We start from the raw sequence: 21916 nt of genomic DNA, 5'->3' as shown, positions 1-21916 counted from the left end.
ATAAATAAAATCTTAAAAAAAAAATGGATGATGATATTTATTACTCCCAGGTCTTTGAATGCTCCAAATTTATTTAAAAACAGTGCTTCCTATTCTTTTAATTTTAAGAATTTGATCTATAGCAAGAGAAAAGGGGCAAAACACTTGATTGTAATAGTTTAGGGGATTGTCTTAGTTTTTAGACCTGTGATAAATCTGAATAGGAGGGAACATAGGTCAAGAGCTATTTGAAAAATACCAGAAAAATTACAGCTCCTTTCTTTTATCTTTTCTTTTCTTATCTTAGGAAGTAGTGAGGGAAAAAAATCTAGATTGGAGTAGAAATGAAAGTATTACTGTATAAAAAATGAATGTTGTTGATTCATTTTCCATGGGTTATTTTTGAGGTATGAATGATAATATTTTTCATTTGTTCATTTAAACTAAAATGTGTTTTATTTAAGGTATTTGACATTTCTTACACTTTTTTATTTTCTAGTAACTCGAGTTTTGGTATAATTTGGCATATTACTCAAGGTGTATACTTCATATTTAAACACAGATTAAGCTACTATAACGAAAGTTAGTAATAGTTCTCCATAGCCATTTAAAAAAAATAAGCTGTTCTAACTGATCTTATCTAATTTTAATTGTCCTTCAGTTGAATTTGATAGAGAGAAAAATGAATAAAAATTAATCTCAAAAATAACCCTCACAAAAACCTGTGTATAACATAAGAAAAGAACACACTTAAAGTACTGCAGTACTTTTTTTCTGACCCTCTTCAGTTGACATGTGATAACTGTCTTAGATTATTTCCTCAGTAGAAACAAGTGCCCCATCTATCATTTTGTTGTTGGATTTAATAATTACTGTTGTTACTTATATTTAAGGGAATTATGTCTTTTATTTGAGAAGATTATTGTTTCAAGTCTGCAGTTTTTAAGATCTTGGTTTTAGTATTGTGTAGTTTTATTAAAAAATTTTTTTCGGTAAGATTTTATTTATGTATTTGTCTTTGAGAGTGAGAGTGAGAGAGCACAAGCAGGGGAAGCAGCAGGCAAAGGGAGAAGCAGGCTTTCTGCTGAGCAAGGAGCCTGTGTGAGACTACCTCCCCAGAACCCTGGGATCATGACCTGAGCCTAAGACAGATGCTTAACCAACTTAGCCACCCCGGTGTCTCTTAGTATTGTGTAGTTTAAAAAAAAAATAGCCTAGTATTTATGAAAAATCTTTGTTTCTGTGGTATAAAAATTTAAATACTAATGTAATATTTAAATGCATCATACTTTGAACATTTTGAGAGAGAGAGAGATATATAATAAATTTATTGTTAGGATAAAGTTTTACTTTTGGTCTATAAATAACACTTTGCTTTTCCTAGCATAGAAATCCTTAAATTCTGTTGTTATACAGTCAGAATTTAGAAATCACGATTGTTTTAGAATGCTAAATTGGAATACTATAATAACATCAGATTTTTTCTTTCTTTTGCTAGTGTTTTATATATTTTTAAAATATATTTATAGGGATGCCTGGGTGGCTCAGTCATTTAATCATCTGCCTTCAACTCAGGTCATGATCCCAGGATCCAGGGATCAAGTCCTGCATTGGGCTTCTTGCTCAGTGAGAAATCTGCTTTTCCCTCTGCCTGCTGCTCCTTCTGCTTGCATGCTCTCTCTCTGACAAATAAATAAAATCTTATTAAAAAAAAATAGGAACTTAAAGGGATGCCTGGGTGGCTCAGTTGGTTAATCATCTGCCTTCACCTCCTGGGATTGAGTCCTGCATTGGGCTCCTTGCTCAGCGGGAAACCTGCTTCTCTCTCTGCCTCTGCCTGCCACTCTGTCTGCTTGTGCTCTCTCTCTGACAAATAAATAAAATCTTTAAAAAAAAATAGAAACTTAAAAAAATTAAAAGAATATATTTAGATTTTGTATATTCATGTTATATATTATATAAATTAAAAATAGAGTTGTACGTTTTTGAAATTCTCTTTATCATAGAATTATTTTTAAAATAGAGTTACTATAGCTGTGGGAAAAGATTGACTAAAAACTTTGAGTAAGGTTTTTAAAAAGTTGATTAAAAACTTTTTTTTTTTTTTTTTGTAATTGGTGTCTTTAGATCCAAAGGCAGAAACCAGATTATACATCACAGTCAATGACTTTGAATTTCATGTCTATAATCGTTCGGATCTTTATGGACGTCTTCAAGAATTATTTGGTTTGGAGCCAACAATAATTCCACCTAAGAAAGAGGATGATAAAACACGGGAAAATGGAAGAACAAGAACCCAGTCCAAAATTGAAAGGTTCATAGTTACACTTGAATTTTATTAATCTCCAACATTTATCATTTACTTTTATTAAATATCATCGATGCTACTCACCTAAGCACAGCCCAATCTTTCTTTGTAGTTTGACTAAAACTTACATTCACATAAATTGTATAATTACTTTGAAAATTAAATAATACAGAATTATATAATTTAAAAAGAAGCAGTCTTGTTCTGCTTACTAGTTCTACTTTCTTCCATATCAATTTGTGTTTTATGTACATGCACTTTTGAATGCATGTACATAAATATATACACATATACACATAGTTAAGATGCATATACAAATATATGATTTTGTTTTATTTGTGTCTGGGCTTTCTGTATTGTTTCTGTTATATTGACTTATGTGTCTGTTTTTTTACCAGTACCACACTATCTTGATTACTGTGGTTTTACATTAAGTCTTGTAGTCAGGTAGTGTTAGTCCTCTAACTTTGTTGTTTTCCTCCAATGGTATGTTGGTTATGTTGGTCTTTTGCTTCTCTATATATACTTTAGAACAACTTATTGAGATTTCACTTTGGATTATATTGAATTTGTAGATCAAATCAGGAAAAACTAACATCTTGATCATGTTGAATCTTTGTATCAGTGAACGTGGAATATCTTTTCATTTATTTGATTGCTTGATATCTTTCATCACAGTTTTATAATTTTCCTTATATAGATAAATCTACAATATTGTTAAATTTATATTTAAGATTTTCATTTTTGTGGTGCTGATATAAATGCTATTGTGGTTTTAATTTCAAATTTCACTTGTTCTTTGCTGGTATATAGGAAAGTGATTGACTTTCGTGTATTATTAATCTTGAATCCTACAACCTTATTATAATCACTTATTGGTTCCAGGAGTTTTTTTGTCAGTTCTTTCAGATTGTCTACACAGATGACTGGATCATCTGCAAACAAAGAAAGTCCTTTTTCTTCCTTTCCTACCTTAATCCACTCCAGCCTCAGTAAACAGCTTCTCTGTTACATATGATGTTTTTTCTCTATGGAAGACTCTTCATCTTTTTTGCCTAACTCATTCATCCTTCAGGTCTCCCTGATCCTTCTGTGTGTGCCCACAGAATTCTATTCTTTTTCCTAAGGTAACACTCCTTGCACTAAAATTGCCTATTACAACTATTCTTACTCCCATTGTAGGGTACAGATTCCCTCAAAGCAGAACAGTTGTCATATTCTCAGGATCCCCAATACCTCAGCTCTGTGCCTTGGACATAATATCCATGAAACATTTATTTGGGAATAAATGTTCTCTTATCATCTACTTAAAAAACTATTAGGTAAACAAGGCTAGTTCTTAACATTCAAAAATCAATTTTTGATTTTTGAATCTAAAAATGAGAAACCAAATGATCATATCAAAAGATGCAGAATAAGTATTTGACAAAATCTAACATTCATGATTAAAATCTCACAGTAAACTGGGAATAAAGGAGAACTTCTTTAATTTGATAAAGAATATCTACAGAAACCCTATAGTTAACAATATACTCAATGGTGAGAAACTAGAAGCTTTCTCACTAAGATCGGGTGCAAAGCAAGGATGTCCCTTTATACCACTTCTTTTCAGCTTTGTACTGGAAGTACTACCTATTGTAAGACAAAAGGAAATAAAAGTTACACAGATGGAAAAGGAAGAAGGATGTTGTGACAGTTCAGGTAAAATTGATCATCAGTTGGGTTGGTAACAAGAAGGGAGAGAAGTAGATGGATTCCAGATATACTTAGGCAAATGAATCCATAAGACAGTGATAGCTTAGGTGTGGAGAATGAGAAAGAAGGATGAGTCAGTAATGAATCCAGTTTCTAATTAGTGGTTATCCTCATGGAACTGTAGAGAAAGAGCAGGTTAGAGGGGAGATAGGAGGTCAGTTTCAAATTTAGTTTTAAGCACTGAGGGCTGTCTTAGTGGAGATGGCTTGAGAAATATGATTTAGGAGTTACTGGGTTGTTGAAGAGCTATGGCTTCTCATCTGAAATCTTTAGTGATTTGCTATGAAATTTTCATACCTTAAATTTAGTATACTTTGTGTGTGGCCAATTTCTTTTTTCTTACTCTTGGCCTATCATTTTCATTTTATTGAGAGGAAATTATTCTGTTATAAAGTGATGGGGATAAGGAAGGGAATGGATCAGCTGAGTTGCCAAAAGTGCTTAAAACAGTTGAAAATATCAGTGTGACTTGTACCTTGGTCATTTGTTATTTTAGTAATTTAGGTTGTCTTATAGAATGTCATATTGGGACACCTGGGTGGTTTAGTCGTTAAGCGTCTGCCTTTAGTTGGAGTCGTGATCCCAGGGTCCGGGGATCGAGCCCTGCATCAGGCTCCCTGGTCAGTGGGGAGCCTGCTTCTCCCTCTCCTACTCCCCCTGCTTGTGTTACCTCTCTCACTGTGTCTCTCTATGTCAAACTTAAAAAAAAAAAAAAAGTCATAATGAGTATAATGGTCGATGTAATGACAGCATATCATAATTTATACTTTTGTCATTAGAACTTGTTACTCTAAAAATGTTAATTTTGTTATTATACCTTGCCAGTCTTAAAAATTGATAAATGATACAGTGCATCCCGAGAGATATTTGAGAGATACTAGTATTCTGTTAGTTGCTGTCATTATTTTGTTTACTGGAGCAATCATTAGATGTATTTGGAAAGCTACAGCTGGTATTACTGTGTATTGTGAAGAAGTCAACTGTATTCTCAACTATTTAAGTTTTCTTATGTATGTTTATTTTAATTTTAATTTTTATTATTCTCAGAGTTAAAGTAAAAACAGAATCTCAAGACCCCACATCTTCATGGAGATCTCTTATTCCAGTCATAAAGGTCAATGTGAGCACAGTAAGTAAATTCTGCGTCAGTTAATGTTTGGTGGTTAATAATGAAAATTCTTATTTTTGCAAATAAAATTTTCACTAAAGAAAGTAATTTTGTAGAGTTGTTTAGGTTCCAAAGTTCATAAAGGTATAAAAGAATTGTTTCAACACCCAATACCATCTTAGCACACATTCATTAGGTCTTAGGGGCTACTTATTCACTAGTACTTAGATTTCTTTAAACACTAAATTGATCAGTGGAGTAATTTGGATAGTGTATAGTGCTGAAGTGGAATAATTTAATTGTTGCTTGAAAATGTTTGTTATTAGGTCAGGGGCACCTGGGTGGCTCACTGGGTTAAAGCCTCTGCCTTCAGCTTAGGTCATGATCCCAGGGTCTTGGGATCGAGTTACGCACTGGGCTCTCTGCTTGGCCGAGAGCCTGCTTCCTCATCTCTCTGCCTGTCTCTCTGCCTATTTGTGATCTCTGTCTGTCAAATAAATAAATAAAATCTTTAAAAAAAGAAAATGTTTGTTATTAGGTCAACTAAGGAAAAATATATGGTTTGTATATTACAGCATAGTTTCTCTTATTTATTTTTTAGGGACGTTTGGCCTTTGGAAATCATTACCAACCTCAAACTCTGTGTATCAACTTTGATGATGCTTTCTTAACTTATACTACAAAACCACCTTCTAGTCATCTTGATCAATTCATGCATATTGTGAAAGGGAAACTTGAAAATGTTCGAGTCATGCTTGTTCCTAGTCCAAGATATGTTGGTCTTCAAAATGATGAGTAAGATAGTCTTACAAATTGTCTTTCTCTGATTGACTTATTTCACTTAGCATAATCCTCTCTAGTTCCATCCATATCAATGCAAATGGTAGGTATTCATCCTTTCTCATGGCTGAGTACTATTCTATTGTTTATATGAACCACATCATCTTTATCCATTCATCTGCTAAAGGACATCTTGGCTCCTTCCATAGTTTGGCTATTGTGGACAAACCATGAGAGACTCCAGACTCCAGCAAACAAATTGAGGGTTACAGAAAGGAGAGATGTGGGGGGATGGGATAACCAGGTGATGGGTATTATGGAGACACCTGTTGTGATGAACATTGGGTGTTATAAGCAATTAATGAATTGCTAAATACTACAGCAGAAACTGATGATGTACTATATGTTGACTAACAACATAATAAAAAAAGTCATAAAAATAACATAATATCTTTATATCTAATATAGATATCAATTAGAATCTTTGTCATCTCTTTAATTTTTTTGCTCTAAGTTGGGCGATAATAGGGCATATTTCTCTGTTAAACCAGTTAATAGCATAGTCGTGCTTTATAATTATAAATGATATATTATCCATTGATGAACTCTAATTTTAAACATTTTCCTATAAGATTATAACTATAATTTTTCTACCATTTTCTTCTTCTCACTGTACTTGGGAAACTTATTTGGGGCGTTTAGGCTCTGATGTTTGTAGGTTAGAAAATATACACTAGGCTTTTATTTCCTGAGGGGATGGATTAATAGTACATTCAACAAATGCAGTGTAGTGGAATACCATTTTGAGTTAATAAAAAGTTGAAAATTGAATCTAAATTACTCTTGGAATACTGGTGAAGTTAGGATGATACAGTTTTAGAACTGTCCCAGCTTTTATCTTTGTATGCTTGTAGTATAAAATTTTATGAGGTTATAAGAAGCATGATTATTCCTTCTTAATTCCAGCTTTTGGCTAGCTTGCTTATTAGATTTCCCCATCACTAGAATGATGGAGAGGTTTTCCTTATGTGAGTAGCAGGGATGCTATGGGGGTTACCTTATCTCATTCTTCATAATCACAGACTTTGTTAAGCAACTTGTAGAATGTGGGCTGTGCACACAGTTCTATATATTATGGGTAAAATTTAAAATACTGAATAAATCTGGACCTTATGAAGTTTACAGAGTAAGATAAAAAGGTGTTTTCTTATTAATTTTTATAAAAAGGTAAAATTGTGTTTTTCACTCTTCAAAGTAAGTGTGGAAATTGAATGATGATATTAGACATTAACCTTCATCATTTAATATGTATTTAGAAGAAGGTTGTTGAATTTGTATCTATTATCTAATGACTGAGAAGTTAATTTTGATATGGAAAGAAGATGTGGTATATGAACAAAAAAGAGAAAAGTTGAATCAAAGCAAGTAAAAATTAATAATTTGTGGGGAAGTGATTATAGAGAAACATTAATTCCAGAATTTTTTCAAGATGATCAACTAAATATTCTTAGAAATAAATAACATAAAGACAAAGATAATATCAAGTTGTTTAAAAAAGACAATATTTTTCTTATTTAATGTTTCTAAAAGATTAAACTATATTTTACAGATATATAGAATATTTCCTATTAAGTTATAAAGTATTAATATAAAATGGTTGAATTTAAAGCTTAATTTTAAATTTTTGTTGCTAATGCAGAATATGATTATTCTAATGATCATTGTTCTTCGATTGTATCTAATCAAACTTTGCTTTAAATTGATTTCTCTCTTTTAAAGCTAGAAATCCATAACAAATTTTCATTTTTTCTTTTTGAAACTAATATATTGGTTAAAAATTTTTCAGTACCAGTTTATTTACTCTAATGTAGAATACAACTATACAAAACTTCTTGTCTATGTAAAAGATATTTTGTTTTCCCTTTTCAATATGCTACACTTGATTGTTTTTTAGATTTTTTTCTCTTATTGTTCTCAACTATTACTACCTTATTAGAATACAGAACATTTTATATTCTGGAGATATACTTAGTTTGCCGTTCCCCCTCCTTCTATAGACCACCAAGATTAATGGGAGAAGGGTTTGTGGTGATGCAGTCAAATGACGTTGACATCTACTACTACATGGATGAGCCAGGTATTAGTTTTTGAAAGTGACTCTATGAAATGTTGATATTTAATAATATTTTAAGTCTCCTGAATTAAGATAAAATAAACATCAATATATCATAAATGTGGATGGAATGTCTGTGTCATTTATCAAAAATTGAATATTTCTATTTCAGACCAAAAGAACAATATAGGAATCTTTTGTTCAATTCTGTTTTCAGAGGTATACCTTAAAAGTTGTGAATGCAAGTAACGTGGTGTGAAAACCTTTAAAGAATGTGGTGACAGTTAAGGTAGTTCATACTAGCTTAAGAAGAAAATCCTTTGAGGCTTGAAGTTTAAGGATTGAAATCTAGATCGTTAGAGTGCTTCACGGCTGGCTTGAATTTTATAAAAGTAACTAAACATTGGATTTTTAGCCCTTTTTTCCTACTTCTGTTTTTTTAATGCCTTCATGGGGTTTATGAGGTCAGTGTTTTCAGAGGAAAATGAGGATGTTACTTGCCTTTTTAACCATATTGACATTTGCATGCTGGTACAAAAGCAATGGTGGGTGAAATGATACCAGCCAATGGCTGGTACAAAGCAGCAATGGCTGCTTTAGTATGAATTAAAGCAGAGGTTCCAAACTATACTAATAATCACTGTAATTTCATTACCACGCATTTACAGTAAAACAAATGCCAGTATCAGTTTAAAAAACTTTGATAAAGCCATAAAAAGTGTTTCTGTCAAATCTTGACTCTTGAGTAAACTTTTTAATAATTAGTGTGATGAAATGGCCAAGTACACATAATATACCTCTGCTATATGCCAAAGTATACTGATGTTTGGAGGAAAAGCACTTGTATAGTTTAGTTTCTAGCTGAATTATATGCTTTTCATGGAGCACCAGTTTTACTTGAGGAAGCAATTAGAGACAAACTATGATTTTGAGCTTTCATGTGAAAATCAGAATTTTGGAAAATTTGGGTGTGCCAACTGTGAGTTTAAGGACTTTTCTGATAATACCACCAGTGCTATTAACAAATGTGATTTTAAAAATGTTTAATGATGATGGGTGCCTGGTTGGCTCAGTGGGTTAAGACTTTACCTTGGACTCGGGTCACGATCTCGGGGTCCTGGGATCGAGCCCAGCATTGGGCTCTCTGCTCAGTAGGAAGCCTGCTTCCCCCTCTGGCTCTGCCTGCTGCTCTGCCTACTTGTTATCACTCTCTTTCTGTCAAGTAAATAAATAAATCTTTAAAAAAAAGTTTTTGTTTTTTTTTTTTTTAAAGAGTTTATTTATTTATTTGACAGACAGAGATCACAAGTAGGCAGAGAAGCAGGCAGAGAGAGAGGGAGAAGCACGCTTCCCGCTGAGCAGGCACGCTTCCCGCTGAGCAGAGAGCCCGATGCGGGGCTCGATCCCAGGACCCCGAGATCATGACCCGAGATGAAAGCATAGGTTTTAACCCCCTGAGCCACCCAGGTGCCCCTAAAAAAAAATGTTTAATGATGAAATTTATCAGTATTTGGAGAACATATATGTGTCTCTCTGAACCAATATTTTCCAAATGTTACAAAGTTATGCCATGGGTAAAAGATACATTCAAAGTATAAGGGAAATCGGTAAGTTTTAATGTATCCGAGTATGAAAAATTCAGTATAGGGTTTCAGATTCCATGTTGCAACTAACTTTTAAGGAACTACCACCTTTGAATTTTGGTTTAGTGTCAGAGAAGAATATCTATAATTATCTGAAAAAGCTATTAAAATACTCCTCCCTTTTCTAAATAGTTGTTTATTTGAGGCTAGGTTTTCTTCAGATACTTAAATAAATTAAATGCAGAAGCAGCTTTAAGAATTTGCTTATTTTTTAGTAAGTTGGACATTAAAGAGATTTGCTGAAATAAAAACAATGCCAACACTTACTTCTAAATGAATTTGTTTTAGAAAATATGGTTATTTTTTCATTGAAAAGTACTTTCATTAAAAATGGAATTAAAATTTCATTTAGTTTTTATAAAATAATTTTTCATATCGCATTTTCATTAAGTTATATTAAATGAAATGTGATGAGTTAAATTTTATTAAACATTTTATTACATCAACATGCAATGAGTTGTTACCTTAAAAATAAAATTTTAAAAAATTGTGCAGTTTCAATTTTGAATACAGTAAATTATGATTGAGATAATACAAAAAAAAAAAACCTACTGTTTATCCTTGGTAATTTTTAATAGTGTAAAGGATTACTGAAAGCAACATTTTTAGAACTCCTGGTCTAGGGAATCTATAAACAGTAATTTTAAGTAATTACCTTTCTATTGTATATTCTGCATTATAGGACTTGTTCCAGAAGAAACAGAAGAAAATATTGAAGGAGAAATGAGCAGTGAGGATTGCAAATTACAAGATTTGCCTCCATGTTGGGGTCTGGATATAGTTTGTGGTAAAGGAACAGATTTCAACTATGGGCCATGGGCCGATAGGCAAAGGTACTTGAGTAAATTATATTTCTAGTAAATCTTTTAATGTTGAATGATATAAATTTTATTAAAAAAGTGGCTTAATATTTTATAAGCTCTTATATTACGGCAGGGTAAGATATCACTAAGCATTTTAATTCAAATTATAAGCATTTTAATTCAAATTATAATTATAAATTATAATTTTAATTCAAATTATAAGTTGGCATAAGCAAGTTCATTCTGAAGGAGGGGCTGATTTGTTAGAAAAATGGTGAATGAGGAGCATATTTATTGGTTTCTTTGATTTTTCTTTTGTATTTAATCAGTGAATTTGCCAGGGAATGTTGGGCTGTAGAGATTCAGAGACAAAAGACATATAGTTCAGTTTCAGTGAGGAAAAACAAACAAAAGTTTTATTAAGGGTTGAAGAAGAGGTAAGGAAAAAGTCTTGATGAAGCACTTAGAAACGTACTGTACAAGTTGGCTAAGACTGCCATAACAAAGAACCATAGACTGTATAGTTTAAACAACAGAAATTTTTTTCATGGTTCTGGAGGTTAGAATTCTGTGATCAAGGTGTTGGTAGATTTGGTTCCTTCTGAGGGCTGTGAAGAAAGGGTGTATTCAAGGCTTCTCTTCTTGGCTTGTAGATGGTCATCTTTTCTCTGGTCTTCCCATGGTCTTGCCTTTTGTGTGTCTTGTAGGTCTCTGTGTCCACATTTCCTTGTCTTAGAAGAGCACTAGTTATATTGGATTAGGGCACACCCTAATGACTGCATTTTCACTTAATCATCTCTCTAAATATCCTATTTCCAAACATCAAATTCTCGGGTACTCAAGGTTAGGACTTCAATGTATGAATTTTTAGGGGGACACAATTCTTTTATAATAGATGCATAACTCATCAGAGAAGAATTGGAGAAGGCTTTTTAGTAGAGGTAACATGTAAGTTGAATTTTGACACTTAAGTAGGAGTTAGCCAATGAAGGAAGAGGAGGACAAATAATTGAGAAAAAGGAAGAGTTCTACAAGTGCATGATGACAATGGAGATTTGTCTTATAGTTTCTACAGGTTGTTAGGAGACTTGGAGGTAGTTAAGAAAGATTTTATATTGGAGTCATGGACAGGGTCTGAAAGGTGTTTTTTTTTATTTTTTAGTCGTTCTGTTAATTTTGAAGTAATTCTTATTTTAATACATTCTGACCACGTTTCTACTTACTAAAGAGTTTTAAGCAAAGAAGGGGACATTTACTACTAATTATGAGGGAATATCTAAATTTTTATGTAAATAGACATTGCCTAAAATCAGCTTAGTTTTTCTGTTCATAAACAAGCTTGAATGGAGAAATACAAGCCAAACCATTCACTGAAGTAGATACTGTTGGGCTGTTGATGGACTAATGAAGAGTGCTGATACTGACTTGATATACTGACTCTTTTTATACTTGTTTCAAAAAGTGCTTTCGACCTAGCTTGTTAGAAGAAATACATACTTTGTTAAGTCGCGTGTTAACCTTTGTATCTCTAGTGTATAGAAATACCTGTCCCATCAAGTGTAGCTACTTAACAATTGTATGATAAATGAGTAAGTAAGTTTATATTTGAAAACTTCTGCAATATGCTAATGCATTACTTTGTTGAGTTCTGGATTAGGTTATTTATTAGACTTGGAAGTGAACAGCTTAAAATTTCAGGTTAGGAAACAAATGCTTTCCAAATTACTGGATTTAAATTTTCCTTTTATGATAAAATTTTTCCTATAGTAAGCCATACTGTGTTGGAATTGTTGAAACTGAGAATAGTTGAAAATGAGGGTTTTTACATCCTAATACATAACAGTTATATTTATACATTATTATATTTAAAAGGAAAATGTTTTTAAAAAGCTTCAACACAGACACATAAAATACTTGCATTTCTAAGACTTGAATAAAGTATGATTATTTTTAAACTGTATTTCATTTTGTTACATTAAAAAAAAATTAGGGTATATTTACATAAAAGTCCAAACTAAAATTCTTTTACTAAATAGCCATATTCACTTCTGAAGTGGTATTTGTATTATGTGGAGAAATGAAAAAAGAAAAAACGAAAAATTTGTTTTATCGACTCTTTTCAGTAGATCTCGCCACTGTCAGAAGAGAACAGCAATATCTTTCTTAACCTGGACTTAAAACCATTCATTCAGGTTTATTTGAAAGAAAGAAGAGAAAAAAGAAAAACTTCTTTTTTTTTTTTTTTTAAAGATTTTATTTATTTGAGAGAGAGGGAGACCACAAGTGGGACGGTGGGGAGAGGAAGAGGGTAAAGCAGACTCCCTACTGAGCAGGGAGCCCAGGCTTTCCATCCCAGGACTTTGAGATCATGACCTGCACCAAAGGTTGACGCTTAACCAACTGAGCCACCTAGGTGCCCTGAAAAACTTACTTTCACATGCTTTTAGTTTATTAACGATACTTCTTACTTAATATGTACAAACAATGCATTTCCTCTTTTGTATCCATTTCCTTTCTTCTCCACCATTTTGCTTTTCTATACAAATATGAATTGTAATCAGAAATGAATTGTAAGGTCAGTTTTCTTAGCATCCACTAAGATGTAAGAAATTTAGGAAGAAATCGCAACTTTTTTGCTATTGGCTCTTTCATTCAGCTTTGTGACAAGATTTTGATCTCTTCAAAAGAGATTTTGATCTTGTTAGCTTCTGGATTTTGATTTCATTCTACCACCTTTACATGATTTTTCTGAATCAGTACGATATTCAGCTTTTCCTTCATGATATTTTCTTTCTGAGAGTTTTCATGTCAGAATTGAAATACAAACGTTATGAGATTTGTACTTAATCCTTAGATAGGTGATAGTTACAATAATGCAAACATTTTCAACATTGTCTTGCCTCTTTAATGCTTCCACATAAATGCTTTTGTTTATATTTTCACACTTGATTCTCATAACCCAGTGAGATATGTAGGGCAGATATGGTAAACTTATTACAACTGTGAGAAAATGGTGATTCAGTGATTTAGGCAAGATAATAATGCTGTAGCATCTAGAGCTAACATTCAGACCAGCCTTTCAAGTCCACGTCTCTTTTCATTATATCCTGCTATCCACCGAACAGTGGATATTCATTTTCATTCAATGATCATATTGGATTTTTTAAATCTTTAATAGTTTTGTATGTTGTAGCTAGAACATTTGCAGAACTTTTTCGTTCATATACACTAACTTGATGGCAAGTTATAGTCTGTAATGGGTCAGTTTTCACCTTTTGTTCTATTCATCTAATTTTTCCCTACCTTATTTATTCCAAGTAGCATTTTTTGTTACTTTTTCAACGCTTCCTTTTTAAAAGCTATAAACTGTCACCTTCTCTGAATGTATGAATAACATTACATTAATTTTGACTCTGAAATGGAAAGTCCTGGGTTCTTTCATCTTTGTGAGAATGATGAGGGGAGGCAAATGTATTAGAGCCTTGGCTTCTTTACTGTTTAGAGATCTACTGACCTTTAGATTCTTATTGATAGATTATTGATTAAAAATAATGATTTTAAGGGGAACCTGGTTAAGCATTGCCTTTTGATTTTAGCTCAGGTCATGATCTCAGGGTTATGAGATCAAGCCCTGCTTTAGCCTCCAACCTGGGTGTGGAGTCTGCTTAAGATTCTCTCTTTCCTTCTCCCTTTGCCCCCTGCTTCTCTAAAAATAATAATGATTATAAAAATTAAAGAAATAATAACCATTTTTTCAAGCATCATGTACTGTCAAGTCTTTTCCATATAGGTTGTCATTTAATCCTCAGATTCTATGAGGCAAGTTGTGTTATTCCTATTTTTCAGATGAGAAAGCAGGTCAGGTGTCTTCAGAAAGGCTAAATAATTCATCCATAGAAGAATGATTCTAATTAAATCATCCTCCTTTAGTTCTTTCTTTAACTCTTGATATGCTTGTAGAAAGTCTTTAATTTCTCACAGTATGCTTGAACAGTGCAGATTTGTTCTTACCTATATCTCGTTTGACAATAGTGTATTATATACTCAAAGCTTGTTGGGGTACCTGGATGGCTCAGTTGATTAAGTGTTGCGACTCTTGGTTTTGGCTCAGGTCATGATCTAATGGGTTGTGAGATTGAGCCCTGCATTGGGTTCTGTGCTCAGTGAGGGAGTCTGTGTTGAAGATTCTCTGCCTCTGCCCCTTCCAACTCTTGTGCATGTGCGTGCGTACCTGCGCATGCTTCTCTCTCAAATTAATAAATAAATCTTTAAAAAAATACTCAAAGCTTATTGATCTTTGGAAGTATAAAACATTGGAGAAAAGGGTCTTTCATTTTACTGAAAGGAAATTAGTGTTGGTGTTATTTTGTGACTTAGTTTTTTTTTTCTTCTATTTCATGTCCAATTGTTCAATGAAATAGCAGTGATAGTACAAAGTTAGAATACTGATTTTGCTCCCTTATAGATATAATTTTGAGTAACAAGTTACTCTTTATACCTCCTTAAATAGAGACTGTCTGTGGAAGTTTTTCTTCCCACCTGATTATCAAGTTCTGAAAGTTTCTGAAATTGCACAACCTGGGAGACCGCGACAGATCCTTGCTTTTGAACTGCGAATGAATATTATTGCAGATGCTACAATTGATTTGCTGTTTACCAAAAACAGGGTAATTATTGAAATAATATAGTAGGAAACAATGTTTAAAATTTGAATATTATTTTCCAGGGTATTTTTCTGGTAACTAGTTCTATACTTGGATTCATTTCTATGAGCTTCCTGTCACCCTCCCCCCATAATAATTGTATTTATGTTGCTTTCATTAAGTACCAAAAGTAGGAAAAGTTAATAATAAATCTTAATTCTATAATCTGGTTCATTTTCTTCTTTATATCTGGCCAAATTGTTTTAATGTATTTTTACTAAAACTTTGAACTTTTGTTCTTAGAAACTTTTATTACCCATTTCATATCATTAATGATATTTTATCTGTGATAATAACTGGAAAGTAAAGATGGGAGTATGATTAAGTAGTGAGAAAGTATTTTATATGGTTTAATTTTTTTCTTTTGATAGGAAACAAATGCTGTACATGTAAATGTAGGAGCTGGCTCATATTTAGAAATTAATATTCCAATGACAGTTGAGGAAAATGGTAAGCTGCAATGACAACTTTCCTATTTTAAATGATTAATGGGGAATGATTAATCTATAAATAATAGTTTGCTATCCCATTGAGACTAAAATTAATGGGGTTTTCTTTTTCAGCCTTCTATTATATTTACTTGATAGTACATATTAATTACATAATCAAATTATTTGTATACCTGCAGAGAAGGGAAAATTTTTAAATCAAGTTAGGTTTATGCTTTCATCATCCCCTATACTTATTTTTTGTGAGACTGAGGATAACCTGTTTAAAATGTATTTTTCCTGTTTGTCTGTTGCTCTGTAAGACCAGGTGCTGTTTTGTTTTTTTTTTTTAACTGATATAAACTTGTTGCTGAACCCAGTACCTGGAACATGGTATATGGGCAGTATGTGATAGAATGACTGAAAGGCTTTGTTTTAAGGTTTTATTGTTAATAGATTTTGTTAGAGAGTAAGCCTGGTACTTTGAAAAATATAGCTTTAAGAAAGCAGAACATTTCATATTTAAAATACTAAATAATACTCTGCTATAGTTTTATCCAAGCTAATCTAAATTTATCATACATTTGAAATTTGGACTTATACAAGTTAATCAATAATGTGATTAAATACCTTTTGTTAAATTTATCAAAATATTATATAGCCTATTTCATTTTCCTTCTTCCTAGCCTCTTAGTGTATTTGTAATTGAGAATAATTAAAGTGAAATTCTACTTTATTGATTCATTCACTTCTTGAGAGTACAGAGAATAGCAACTTACCCATATTTTTAAGTCATTAACCAACAGTGTTACTATGGCTGAGTATAAATTGAGTAGTTTTTATATCATGCTTGGCTCTCTTTACTTGTTTCTGTCACCTTTTTTTTTCTTTTCCTGATATAAGAAGAGAGAAACTAATGGATTAACTGCATTCATTAGCTTGTATAAAAAGGTAGGAGTTGGGTCTATCTACTTAGACAATCAGTTGTGAAACAGTGACTGAGAATGGCATAGAGTATCTTTTCCCTGTACCTTTGAGGCTCTTTCAGTGAAGATTTAAACCTTACCTTTGCTTGTTGTAGAAGAATGGTCATACTAAGTCTTGAAGCAGATGCTTGAGATTCTCTAGGACTGGGTGGTTCAGATTAGTAAGTTGTAAAGAACATCTTTTAGGGTAGCCTTACAGAGACACAGCAGGAGGAAAAAGACAGTTGCATAAAATTGAGAATGATTCAATTAAGGGAGTGCTTCTACCATTTTTAAACTGATATTCCACGTAGGAAATATTTGTTCATCTTTCTTTTGTGCATTTATGGATACACCTGGGGTAAGGGAGCCACTAAGGGCTGAGGGAATCGATATCTCGAGCATACTTACTATGAATTCATGGTCGGTGCCACAGCACACTGGTTGTGGAACTCCGAGTGAGTTATGGGTCTAAGGAAAGTCCAGTCAGGTTCTTGGGAAAGGTTAGGTGGCTTTTAAGATGACTGTCTGAGGGGAAACAGATGAAGTCATAGATATTAGCAAAATAGAGTTCAAACACATTTAAAACTTTTTTCAGAGATTTATGTACTTGAAAAAAAAATGCCCAGAACCGGATACATGCTGAACTAGCTATATACTAATGACCATAGTAGCATTAGTGTTTATAGAAGGGCAGCCCTTCAAGAAAAGAAGTGAAATACTTTGCAGTTTTCTTCTTTTGTTCAGCATGGAGCTATGTTGTTTGCTAACTGTCATTAATTGCACAAGGAATAGCCATTATTTAGAAACTATCATTATATATGGAACATTTTCCATATAAGGAAAATGATTAAAACAACTTTCCTTGAGTCAGTAGGGAAAGAAGAGACATGGGAGCTGTCTTCAATAGTTGAAAACTGTCATTTAGAGGATGGACTTAACAATTTTGTACTGACAAGCAAAATCAGGAGGACATTTTGTGAAGATGGAACTTTATTCCTTTAGAGTTGTCCAAAATGAGAAAGGTCACTTATTAGATAGCAAGTTCCCCATGACTGGGATGTATTTGTGTAGTTTCTGATCACCATTTTTCAGAGATGCCTTCTTTGGTTGGTGATTGGAGTTGTTTCCAGTACAAAGTTTTTAGTCCTATATATATCTTTTTAGGTTCTTAATTTTTGTGTTTTCACTTACTAGGTTATACTCCTGCAATTAAAGGACAGCTATTACATGTTGATGCTACCACCAGCATGCAATATCGGACCCTTTTAGAAGCAGAAATGTTAGCAGTAAGTCTAGAGTATATGATGATATTTACATACATAAAATCTGAATTTGGTTTTAATTTTTTAATATAAAATTTTAATGACCAGGAAGTTATTAAATAGATAATCTTCTCATTTAAGAACTACCAGGTGCTTTTGGTGTTATTTTTGGGAAGAGGAGTAGATTCCCAGTGCTGTGGACTCTGGCATCTTTTTTGCTCTGCTTCTGGTTATGGGCAAAGTGAATATAAGGCTGTGCTAGCATGGTTTTTGATCTTTAAAAATGTGAAAAATTGTTAGATGTTGATGTTGATGATGATGATGATGATTAAATATTTTATTTATTTATTTGACAGAGAGAGAGATCACAAGTAGGCAGAGAGCCAAGCAGAGAGAGAGAGAGGGAAGCAGGCTCCCTCCTGAACAGAGAGCCCAATGCGGGACTTGATCTAGGACCCTGAGATCATGACCTGAGCCAAAGGCAGAGGCTTAACCCACTGAGCCACGCAGGCACCTGAGATTATTTTTAAATTTTATTTTATGTTTAGACTGATTCCTGTGTTATAAATGAGATAATTTTTCACTATATGTTTCTGGCCCCATTGGATTCCTGCTCATGGCTTAATAAGTCATTTTCCTTTTACTTGATGAATGAGGTAAAAAGAATAAAATCTTATTGATACTGCAGATTGCTCCGTATTAGAAAAAATATGGAAGTACTTATGATTAAATGGCAGGTTGGGGCCTCATTTCATTATCAGGTGGATTATTCTTCATCAGGGAAGACAACATTAACAATAATAACAAAAGTCACTATGTAGAATGGCTAATATTCAGAAAGGATTCTTTTATAAGATTCTCTTATATTAGGTCTTAATTATGTAAAAAAAGCATTTTTACACTTATATATGTAAATTAAGAGGAGAAATTTGTAATTACCAAGAATATATTGAATACTGGGGTGCCTGGGTGGCTCAGTGGGTTAAAGCCTCTGCCTTCAGCTCAGGTCATGATCCCATGGTCCTGGATTGAGTCCCACATTGGGCTCTCTGCTCAGCAGGTAGCCTGCTTCCCTTCCTTTCTCTCTGCCTGCCTCTGCCTACTTGTGATCTCTGTCAAATAATTAAATAAAATCTTTAAAAAAAATTTAAAATTAAAATAAAAGAATATATTAAATACTATAAATGTATATTAAACTGGCATATTCAGCATTTTAACGAATTCCTGAGCTATTGCTTATAAATGGTGCTCGGCAATAATGCTATTCCTGTTTAGGCAGCTCTTGCCTTTAGCAGAATCTCTGAACTTTGGCAGATGGAATACATGATAAAACACCTTAAATACATGATAAAGCTCCCTATCAAACTGCCAGATGGGAACCTGGAAGGCACTAGTGGCCAAACCTCTCACATAACAGATTAGGTTTAAAGAGGAATTAAGGACGTTGGTTGCTACTGTGTTAGTTTAGCTAAAGTACAGTATCAAAACTGTAGTCTGCTTTGTTGTTCTTAAAGTTTTCATGGCTTACTCTTTCAAGGAGCTGGATATAACCATAGATACTGACCTTTAGCCTCAGTAATATTAGAATCTTAAAGGGATCTCTGTTCAGCTCAGTGGGAAAATAAGTTTTAATTACTCTTATTAGTGTATGTGTGAATTTATTTCTGATGTTCTTCACACAATGTCACATTTTAAGCTCTAACATTTTTACTTAATGTTTCATTTGCAGTTCCACATCAATGCCAGTTATCCCCGAATATGGAACATGCCACAGACTTGGCAGTGTGAATTAGAGGTTTATAAAGCCACCTACCACTTTATCTTTGCACAGAAGAACTTCTTTACTGGTAATTTTCTAATAAATGTAAATATAATGAGATTTATCACAGTGAACTTGTTTACATTCAGTATGTTTTGCCTTTAGGTTCAACATGGGGATTTTCTGTTAGTGTTCATACTTTTTTTTTTACACTTCTTTTTGGGCTAAGAATATAAAAGGGAAAATTTAAATACAGGTATTTTGTTTCTCTTTTACCGCAAACAAGGGAAATACCAGCCCAAAATTGGGCTTACAAAAAAATGAAAGAATTCATCGTAGGCTGGTGCTTTGTGTCATTGTAGTAGGGGATAATTTGGGGAGGATGAATCAGTTTCTTTCTTTGCCTGAATTAGGCATCAGCATAGTTTCATTATTTTGTTTCAATTATGTAATCCACAAACAGTATATTCAAATAGCCAAGTATGTTATTTTTTTATTTTATTGAAGTATAGTTGACACGTTACATTAGTTTTGGTTATACAACATAGTGATTCAACAACTCTGTGCTCACCACAAGTATAGCTACCATCTGTCACCATACAGTACTACTACAACACCACTGACTATGTTCCTTATGCCATGCCTTTCGTTCCAGAGACTTCCTCAGTTTGTAACTGGAAGCCTCTACCTCCCACTCCCCTTTACCTATTTCCCTCATCTCTTCACCTTCTTCCCCTCTGAGCACCAACAGTTTGTTTTCTCTATTTATGGGTCTTTTTCTGCTTTTTGTTTGTTTTGTTTGTTAGATTTCACATGTAAGTGAAATGTTGTTGCACATGGCAAAATTTTATTCCTTTTTATGGCAATTTAATATTCTTGTGTATGTGTGTGTGTTTGTGTGTCTATACATCAACACACACCACATCTTCTTTATTCATCTATTGTTGACATTTAGTTTGCTTCCATATCTTGTCTGTTGTAAATAAGGCTGCAATAAATGGGTGCATACAGTTTTTCAAATTAGTGTTTTCATTTTCTTTGAGTAAATACCCAGTAGTGGAATTATTGGGTCATAAGGTATTTCAGTTTTAAGTTTTTGAGGAACCTCCATACAGTTTTCCATAGTGGCTGTACCAGTTTACATTCCCACCAACAGTGCACGAGGGTATGTTATTTTTGTATTTGGAACTCCTACTTCTTTCCATTGGCATGGATATTGAGTTGATGTTATCATTAGTTGAAAAAAATTCCTTTATTTCTTGAAGCGTATTACAATAGCTACTCATATTTCATGGGGTTAGGAGCATGTAGTCTTGGTCTCTGACTAACATATATATGACTACATAAAAATAAGTTGCCTTTATAGAACCTTCCCTTAGAAAGTTTGTTTAACAGAGTTGGGCTAATTTGCCAGGGTCAATGGCTACCCTAGAGCACCTAATATTTGGTTTACTGATTGCTACATTTATCCATCCATCCATCCATCCATCCATCCCTCCATCCTTCCCTGTACCCACTGGTCATTTACAAACATCGGATCTGTGCTGAGTACTATTAGATATTTGGGGCTATGGTGGTAGGTATACATAGATAGTCCTGCCCTTACGTTACTTACTAGCAATATGATGTTGGCCAAATTATCTAATTATTTTACCTTCTGTTTCCTTATCTGTGAAATAGAGATAATAATTTCTACTGTAATTTTGCTATTGTTAGAATTTGGGCATTGTATAATGCCATTATCACAATATGATCAATCATAAGTGTTTTATACTTGTTTTCTAGTTTGATTGGGAACTTTATTGTGGGAACTAGATAGAAAGCTTCTAAATTCTTGAAGTTATATAATTCTCAAGGCTTGAGTCAGGGTCCCAGTAGTAGAATTTGTAACAAAATCCCTGGCAAGTTAAACTTTTGTCAGTGAAGCCAAACATTGAATAAATACTGCTCAATTTATTTTTAAAAAAATAGCTAAAATTAACAGTGTGTATTATGTGTCTGTCTCTGTTCTAAGCAATTTGCACATATTGAATTGTTGAATCCTTATAATAATTCCTGAGATCGATATTATTGTTATCCTTGTTTTACAGATGAGGAAAGTAAGTTACAGAGTGGTCAAGCAGTTTGTCCAGGGTCACACAACTAGTAAGTTTGTCGAGCTAGTGTTCCAACCCAAGTCGTCTGGCTCAAGAATCTGTTATATTTAGTTCCTTCAACAGTAGCCATTTCTCTCAGTTAAGGTTTTGTATTTTATAACTTTGCTAACCTTTTAAAATAGGTTCCTATTTTCAAGCATTTAATCCTTCA

At 33.1% G+C, this 21916-nt stretch overlaps 1 protein-coding gene across 16 annotated transcripts in view; it reads left to right on the top strand.

Moving 5' to 3' along the window:
• BLTP1 (bridge-like lipid transfer protein family member 1) overlaps positions 1-21916 on the top strand; it is a 217015-nt gene that overhangs the window by 31190 nt on the left and 163909 nt on the right. For all 16 annotated transcript variants that reach the window (XM_082726767.1, XM_082726764.1, XM_082726765.1 and 13 more), the window contains exons 8-16: positions 2107-2293; positions 5090-5171; positions 5752-5945; positions 7988-8067; positions 10369-10519; positions 15000-15156; positions 15564-15642; positions 17783-17874; positions 19580-19697. In XM_082726767.1, coding sequence (XP_082582893.1) covers positions 2107-2293; positions 5090-5171; positions 5752-5945; positions 7988-8067; positions 10369-10519; positions 15000-15156; positions 15564-15642; positions 17783-17874; positions 19580-19697 — 1140 coding nt within the window. The remainder of the gene's footprint in view (positions 1-2106; positions 2294-5089; positions 5172-5751; positions 5946-7987; positions 8068-10368; positions 10520-14999; positions 15157-15563; positions 15643-17782; positions 17875-19579; positions 19698-21916) is intronic.

This window comes from Mustela nivalis (assembly GCF_964662115.1).
Source record: "Mustela nivalis genome assembly, chromosome: 4".
Lineage (NCBI taxonomy): Eukaryota > Metazoa > Chordata > Mammalia > Carnivora > Mustelidae > Mustela > Mustela nivalis.
The sequence above is the reverse complement of the archived record's forward strand: the minus strand, read 5'-3'. Positions and strand labels throughout refer to the sequence as shown.